The 8,755-nt window shown below is 37.2% G+C and overlaps 2 protein-coding genes across 6 annotated transcripts in view; one reads left to right on the top strand and one right to left on the bottom strand.

Moving 5' to 3' along the window:
* Positions 1-615: 615 nt before the first annotated feature.
* LOC107219020 (mRNA turnover protein 4 homolog) lies at positions 616-2,169 on the bottom strand. The gene is made up of 4 exons (XM_015657075.2): positions 1,963-2,169; positions 1,458-1,762; positions 1,117-1,353; positions 616-827 (listed from the first exon to the last, which is right to left on the bottom strand). Exons 1-4 carry the CDS (start codon positions 1,988-1,990, stop codon positions 675-677), a joined length of 723 nt encoding a protein of 240 aa, XP_015512561.1. The 5' UTR covers positions 1,991-2,169; the 3' UTR covers positions 616-674.
* A 121-nt stretch (positions 2,170-2,290) lies between these two features.
* LOC107219026 (14-3-3 protein zeta) overlaps positions 2,291-8,755 on the top strand; it is a 29,070-nt gene continuing 22,605 nt past the window's right edge. The window contains exon 1 of one of the 5 annotated variants that reach the window (XM_046732810.1): positions 2,291-2,430. The gene's annotated coding sequence lies outside the window, so the exon portion shown is untranslated. The remainder of the gene's footprint in view (positions 2,431-8,755) is intronic. The other 4 variants (XM_046732812.1, XM_046732808.1, XM_015657087.2 and 1 more) reach the window with 4 other exon arrangements.

Below are 8,755 nucleotides of genomic sequence, written 5' to 3'. Positions count from 1 at the left end.
GGTGATTGCATTTCCGTTGTCCTCATTATCAGAAATGTCCCATGATTCTACAGAAGTAGTACTTCGTTTTTTATGATTATTTGCTGTGATTTTGAATGCCACTCTTTTAGAATTTTCACAACTAGATTTTGGAACAGTTCCATTCAGCCAATGATATATTATCTGTTGATTAACAAGATTAGATCCGATGATTTCTCACATTGGTATCAGAAATTGTAATAAAAAGTTTTTTCAAAGTTTTATACACATAAAAGGTACAATTTCGTTTAATTATTTCACTCACCCATGTCATACCGACGATCCAAAATATAGTGAATCCTAATATGCAACTCATTATTCATTGAATGAGTATGTACAATGTGTAAATATTGTGTATTATTTGGTAATAATATTTTTCATTAAATTTATCTTGATATTTGCACTGCTGACGAGAGATTTCAAAATCGTTTGTTTCTAATAACTGCATGCTTTTTTTTAGCAGGATTTCAAGGACTAGATTGTTTTGGAACATGCATGTTTCCTCGGCGCATTGCTGTCACTGATATTCTGGAATGTGAGATAAGAGAAAAGAATTGTAGGTTTTATTCACAAACTCAAGAAATGATAAACCGCAAAAATGGAAAAACAATTTTTTATTCAATATGTACATTTTTAGGTCATTTTTAATTCTGATTTCAGGTATCTGTTGTGTCTTCTGTTTCCATCTCTACATTGTCATCTTCATTATCATCGTTATCATCTGTAGCAATTGGCATGTATCCTTCACTCTTGACAAATACCCCAAGAGGCGTTAACTTGAATGTTGCTAATACCTTGCCAATGAGTTTCTGTAAGAAGGTACAAAAATAATGCTCCATACTGAATTCAGTAAATTGGTACTTTGTAAAGTATACACGTAATTCCACGAGAAATCTTTTGTGACATGCATGGGTGGATTTCAGTTTTTCTCAAATTTTGTATTGGATTTCATTCATGGAAAATTGAGGGAACTAGCATTAAAATTCCAGAAGAGCAAATTGAAAAAAAAAAGAGTACATAACCGAAGCCTTTGAGCTTTTTATAATGGAATTATCTATATACTTGAAAACATCTGCTAAACAAATACAAATGTTGTACCAGTATTCTGGCTTGTTCTGGAGTGAGTGTCTGGCCCTTTTTGCAAACTTCGTGATCCTTGAGCAATGTTACAACTCCCTTTTGAAGCGATGTGGGAAGTCCCAACTGCCTCAAATGTGGTTCTATACTGTGTGCAAACTCTGGCATCGGTCCCTCAGGTATTGTTATTGTCTCATTTGCAACAAAACCTGAGCGTGCATAATCCTCTTCACCATATTGTTCCATCCAGTCCAAGACCTGTCCCAAATAAAAAAACCTTTAAAAATACTGAAATAATTATATGATATATTTGCTTAATTCATTTATATATTTGTATATTGCCATTTTCATTAATCAAGTACCTCATCCTTAGGTCTGTTGGTGAAAAGGAGCCCACATTGGCCTTTGAGAGCGGCAGATAATTTGTGTATTTCATCTTCGACTTCTTCCTCGGGAGATTTGCCCAAGCCAAGCGCCATGATTTTGTTTTTACCAAAAAAGAACCTGCTATCCTTCCATTCAGCCCGGATGTCCTTAAGTTTGTTATTTCTCATGTTTTGAACGGAGAACAAAAAAATGCTGTTATACTTTGTTACACATTTACGGATGTCTTCGACGATCTGTTGTTTCAGAACCAGTCCCTTCTTGCTGGTCTTTGTAAGTGTGACTGAAAATTAAAACGAAAATTTATCATTTTTCAATAATTACAAGAACTTGTTAGTATTAGAGAATTTTTTATAATTCCAAATGCAAAATCAGTTACGACTATCAAGCATGTATATATCAAATTATAGGTTATGTGCAAATAATATCTGGACAACGGTTCAGATTTCACTTGTGCGATAGTGTTTGAGGTGATTTACGTACTTTTCTTGTCTCTTTTGGACTTCGGCATCTTTCACTTTCTGTTTTTTCAGACGGTCTGATTACTTTGAGGTACTATTTAAAAAACAAACCATGTGCTAGTAGCACCGGTTCGAATGTCACGCAGTAAACAGTCAGGAGGAAACGTGGACGCCATTTTGGTTACGTTGAATTCAACTTCACAATTAATTCATTTTTATTCAATTTGCAAGTGCATCGGTGAGGTATTGTGTATGTCAATAAAATTTTCGAAAATTACACAAGATGTTTATCGCACAAGGGTTGAAAACGGTGCGCGTATCGAATGAAGATAGGTTATGATCGATGGTAGGGGAAGTGTCTAATCGAACGTAGTCTAAAATGGCGGTTTCCGGCGGTGAGCGGCAGTGCACTCTGTGAGATCGTGTTAGACGGGAGTCGTTGAAATTCGCTGAAGCCTTGATTTTCCAGGCGACTTTCTGCATTCAAAAGGTGAGTTTTAACCAAAAATGTATCGAAACCGAATCCTCGCTAACCGGAGATTCCGTGCATACGATAGAAGTGTTAATTTTATGCTAAATGTGCGCAACGTCGTTTGCGGGCTGTGTGAACCCCGTAGCAACTAGAGATGATGGAAATTTTGGAAAGCGGCTTCCACATCGAATAAACGAGCAGCCATACAGATACTGACGTCGTGCGCCTATCACTAGGATAATCGAGCCAGTCAGTAATGACGGCATTTTTGATTTTCCGTGTCAAGTAGACGGGTTAAATCTTCCGGTTCGAGATCGTACCTAAAGAGTAAAGGCGATAGGCGTGAATGTAGCCGCGGAGGGTACGGCTCGAGTGACGCATTTAATAGGAGTGTCTCAGGCGCCAGGGGCGCCATTTTGCCATTTTGCCAGGTTGCCGGCGAAAAAAATGTCCAACTTTTTCACATGCATTTAACGTATCCCTGTCTGACAGTGCTCGGGCATTTCACCGTTTATCGACTGTCAGACTATCATTAACCACGTGCTACCGCCGTTCAATACCCGCATGTCAAACTGTCATATTTTACTCGTACTATGAGCGATCATTTTTTAAGAATTTAGCTCCTTATATGGTCATGAGAAATCGGAGATGTCCTTCTTCTATTTCCCTCTTTCTCGCCAACCGCTCGCACTTTTTTCTCCAATCCTCGATTCGTGTCCTCGGATTTTTAAATCTTCGTAATAAACGGTGTACCATCGTTGTCGTTTCGTCATACCTACTGTGCAATTATCCGCAGCCACACGTAGTTGTAGCTTGGTAGAAGTACGTCGCATACTTGACCGTGACAAACGCCTACGACTAGGCACGCCCTTTCTCTCATCCAGGTGGATCGCCTTATTACGTACTTTAATATCTCAATCCGGTCTTCAAACCTCCAACAGGCCTTGTTTCCCTTTCTTCCCAAACTGAACTTCATTTTTAGTTCAACTTTTACGATCATGTAACAGGAAAAAGTTTTAACGATCACACGAAAGGATATAGAATGAAAACTGCGACTAAATTAGTTCTCGTCAATTATGTCTACTGTGTCGGTAAATCTTACCGTGAGTTTACCTGTACGAGACTGATCAATAACAAATGGGAACTAATTAGCCCCGCTGTTATTGAAATCGATGGATTGGAATAGATATTATCCGCATCGCTACATGTGACTTAAATTCTCGTTGTAAATTCACAAATATGCGGCATTAAATCAATGTTCACTTACATGTCGCACCAAAGATCTATCGGATTCCTGGCAGATCAATCTTTGGCACAGGTCAACGTACGTACAGCACAATGTAACAAACAACGGTCAAAGAAATTCTTTGTTAGCTTCATAGAAGTTTAATTTTTATTTTATTTTTTTTATTCTCTCTATCCTCTCCAAGCGCACGCACCTGATTCTGGTTGGTTCGAATTTATTTGGTCAGAGAATCTATTCTCAATTACATGACGGTGGATAAATCTATTAAAGCAAGGCCACACGTCGTTCACGTGGGTGCATGCATTATGTGTCGTACGTAGTGTGACCCACGTCTGCCGTGTACCTACGCCGCGATTTATCTAGCATATCTAGGCAGGTCGAAAGCCTTTGCCTATAAGCAGATGGCGTCTCAAGATTTTTATGATTTTCGTGATTTTCATGCACATTTATTTTCCAAATGTATCTCTTTCTTGTTTTTTTGCTTTATCATTTCTGAACGCATTCGGCCGAGTTCGGCGTTGTTGCATGCTCACTTAGATCCGTCGCTGCCGAGATAATCCGTATGGAAATTACTACTATCAGCCGTGACGTCACGTGCCAGAGAGGATGATGCGACACGTTAATTTATATCAAGCGTAATGCCTGCTAGTGTAGAAAATAGTAAATGTGGGTTTGTGCAACCCGCCGACGATTTGTAATACCTGCGGGGTGCAATGATTCGCATGCAATGCGCGAACTCCGCGTAGCGTATGTGTCTCATTTACGACTACGCGAAAGCTGTTTCGAACATATCAATATGTCACATCCGGTTTTATAATATAGATGCATTCATATTAGGCTCGGCGCGAATATCTCGACGAGTTTCTCAACCAGGTTGTTACACACACGCGCACTCACATACGTGCATAATATAAGGCAATTGCCATGGGTAATGACTAAAGTTTCTCTTTACACACTTCCTTTCTTTCCTCTCGTTGTTTGTTTCTCTGTGCGTACACTGGGCACGTTGTATTCGTCATATTTGAGTTACTATTCCTCTTCGTCGTTATATCCCCGGTAGATGCAAATAATTCTTTAACGCTCGAAGTTGAAATAACTTTTTCCGTACTTGCGTAAAGATGCTATAATTTCAAAAAATTTTCCACAACTAGCTAATGTCTGAAATCGCTACGATGTATTTATTTACCGTAACCATCGTTCCTGCTACTTATACGATTCTATATAGGTATGTATATTATATCAAACGCAAAATCTGTGCTGTAACGGTCAGCAAAATCTTGTTACGGGTTGATACTTCCGGTTCATATCGCGTGACAGTGACAGATATCTTACGGCGGTGGCGAAAATCTCTTTTTCTTTATTCGGAATTTATCGCACATGCAGATGATCGCGGTCAAACCTGAAAATAGAGTATCGATAATACGTTATATCTAAAACTTCGCAAGAAAAATTCAATTCATATCTTAACCGCGTCAAATTTGATTAAATATACTTATACATATAATATCATTAGCTGATGAACTACGTCAGATTTATGCGTTCTCGACTCCGTCAGCGGTAGGAAAACGGAGCAATCCTATAAATTTTCCGTTTTTTATATTAACATACGTCATTGGATGTGAAAGAATTTTCCCTCTCGTAAAAGTTCACATTAGAGATCAGATGTGTTTTTCTATTTCTTACTTCCCTTTATTTACTCCCCTCCCAAAAAATAAAGGTTCGGATACGTATAGTGCAGTGTGTATTTAGCCAATACTGAATCGAATTGGATTTGAACATCGTGTCATTTCTCGTATTCCCAAATTAAGAATTTGGGTTCGGTGCTGTAGTATCAGCAACGAGTTACATACGCGCATAACACGCATAGTGCGATGGACAGCGTGCGTTGAACCGCATGCTGCGTCCGTTTCATTGAGTATAAAATATACTGCATGTACATTTTTTTTTTCTTTAGTACGCTCATTATATCAAACCAAACATCATCGCGTTGGGCACACATTTCACAAAAGGAGAGAAAACGTCAGTACAAACTATTCATTCTAAAAGAATATATATAGTTTATGTATTAACTATGTCAGAAAAAATAATTGTGCGTCAGAATCGTTCCACTTATATGCATGTGTATATGAATATATATATATATATATATATATATATATATATATATATATATATATATATATATATATATATATATATATATATATATATTTTTATATATACCTATAACACAATAGTTTTCATACCGTTGTTGAATCTTGAACACAAAATGCGCTGTAATCTGAAGAAGAGGAATGAAAAAATAACTTACCAATTAAATACGGTGTGTATAAAACTGCCAGTTATTTTTTTTTTTTCAAACGTTTTTACGTATTCCTATATTACAATATATGTATGCGTATAGTTTCGCGGAGATGAAAATACTCTACATCGTAATATCGTTCGATCCTCAGATGTACGTGTGTTCTCAGTATATGTAGACTCACTACAAATACATTATAATATACGTTGCTTAATGCACATACACGCATACACATACCCAACGATAATAATTCGCATCTGGCGAATAACGAAAAAGAAACTTCGAACCCGTCAAAGAACAAAATCGATGACAAGAATTTGATCCATCGTTAATTACACAATTGCAATGCAAAAAATCGCTCACACCTGCAATGTGATATGATATAATATAGTTGTTAGTAGAATAACGAAAATAATAAGACAATCAGTTATTGAACTACGTATTTAATCAACGAATATCGAATGCCCGACAGGTGATGCGTATAATAATTGACCGTGTAACGATCTGATTAGCGAGCTTTGGGGGGGGGGGGGGGGGATCCTTCAGGCCGCAAAATTGTAATCATTGTCATTAATTTTTGGCAATGGAACGCGTGCGTTGCTACTTAGCGATTACGTTCCTCTGTCGTCTTCTATCCCGCGTAATAGAAGTAATAGACGCTACGCGTGTATTATAAACAGGCTTACGATTAGCCTAGGTACTTGACCATGTACACCTAGACGCATCGTTTTACCTAACCAACAACCCCGGGTTTGACCACATGCTTCTCTTCTTTGGGTGACGCGTGGTAAATGTGTACCGTGTTGACATCATTCGCTATTCCAAGCCACTGACGCATTATTCTCTCTTTCTCTCTCTCTCTTCTCTGCTGCTAGGCATGACGATGCGTTGTGTATATAGCTACCTATTACACCTATGCGTGACATACGCACGCTTTGCACACACATATGTATCGGTATAGAGCATCGCGAACGCATACTTAACACCGCCGTACGCATCTCCTTCCCTTTTAAAAGTACCACGGTGCACTTGGCAAATGTGCACGTAGACGTACGGCGTGAGTTACACTGCACCGAAACAATTATAATGTACATACCTAATTAATTATCCTTATTCTGCGCAATTTCAGTCAATATTGGAGCTTTTGTAATTTACTCACGATAAATGTTTAATAAGACTGACAACAACTGTACGTAATATTGTGTTTTCTTGTATCGGGTCCAGTGTTATATGTATGTGGATTGGTTTACCTTTTATTTCATTCATTATTTTTCTTCCATATTGCGACGCATCCAGTTGCTGCTCGAGTATATATTTCTTTTTTTCAATCCTGTTGCTATGATTTGCACAGGTGTCGAGCGCCAGAATTAATTTATTATACCATAAGTCGTAAAGCCTCTGTCTACGTTGTACATCATTATAATATGCGACAGAAGTGACGGTGATGTATATATGTATGCATGTGCGCGTGTATATATATGCATGCATATGTTGTGTATAAAGGAGGTATGCGGTGAACGACGCACGCTTTTCTTACCTCTATAAATAATACCTTGCAAATGACAACATCGCTGACGATGAGAGCGAAAATTTTTCTCATATAATTTCTTTTTAGATATGATGTATTATTATACATACATGCTCACCTATACAATTCGTTACAATTAAACGCGTGAGACAAAAATAGAGAAGGAAAGAAAAAGATAGTTAAAAGGTCAAATCTAAGATAATATTTATTTGATTGATATTGCATACTAATTTATTGAATACGAATTTGAATAAAAAATATGTATTTGCTTTTTTGTTGGAATGCAGCTGCGTCTGTAATTCGTTTTTCGAAAAATATATGATTATTACACACGCACACGCGCGCGCACACTGGATAAACTTTGAAACATTTTTCCCGTTTATGATACCTTTTTACTCTTTATTCTTATTATAAATAATAACCATATATTTTTCCTGGTAACGTTTATCAAGGCATGTCCCTTCATTATAACTTTTCTTGTTCTTATAATTTGAAATTAACGAATAACATTTGCGGAGTGGTTGGTAAATGTACGTTTTTTCGGCTTTAACTTTTTTTTCTCATCTATACGTAATAAAATATTCCATTCAGTTTAGCGTGAATAAATACGATCAAAGGCCTTTTAATAAATTATATTTCTTGAACTGAGATATAATATATACCTTGAACGTAAATAATTTTAGATGAAAAAAAAACAGGCGAAACTTCTCTCGATAATTTTATTGAAACAATAAACTTCAAAGCATTTCAGCAAACTCGTTTATTAATTAATAATGTGCATGTACATCCTGAAGTGTTTATTCAACAACATTTTACCCGGGAGTGTTCCGCCGTCCCTCGGGAGACGATGAAGTATGTACGGTTTGTGTGTATGTGTGTGTGTGTGATGAGCAACCTGTAGCCTACAATACGAACCATTTGAGGATAAGGTCGAGAGGTGTTTTAGGACTACTTATACAGGGTACTATAAGACTTGAACTCTCCAGTGCGGCGATAGTCATGCCAGACAGGGGAGAAAAGCGGTGAAACGGGAAACATCATGTCGGAGAGTCTGGGGAAATTATTTCCTCGTGTAAATTAATCTTATACATCAGAAAAGAACGCTCATTTTTCGGTCATCATTCTTGTCACCGGGCTTTTTAGCATATTAGATTTTTATTAAAAGAGAAAAAGAAGAAGATAAAACACGGGAAAGCTTTTAGACTTTAGATAGGAACATTCGCAATGTCTGCGGCTAAATGGATTTTTTTTTTTTATTTTCCTTTAC

Source organism: Neodiprion lecontei, chromosome 2 (genome assembly GCF_021901455.1).
Source record: "Neodiprion lecontei isolate iyNeoLeco1 chromosome 2, iyNeoLeco1.1, whole genome shotgun sequence".
Lineage (NCBI taxonomy): Eukaryota > Metazoa > Arthropoda > Insecta > Hymenoptera > Diprionidae > Neodiprion > Neodiprion lecontei.
This window is presented reverse-complemented; position numbering and strand designations above follow the sequence as displayed.

What these genes read in the sequence shown, in the direction of transcription:
- LOC107219020 (XM_015657075.2), bottom strand. Translation starts at nt 1,990, where the DNA reads ATGCCGAAGTCCAAAAGAGACAAGAAAA. An exon ending in GTCCAAAAGAGACAAGAAAA is followed by an intron (nt 1,763 to 1,962) that starts GTACGTAAATCA and finishes TTTAATTTTCAG; the next exon opens with TCACACTTACAAAGACCAGC. An exon ending in CCAACAGACCTAAGGATGAG is followed by an intron (nt 1,354 to 1,457) that starts GTACTTGATTAA and finishes TATTTGGGACAG; the next exon opens with GTCTTGGACTGGATGGAACA.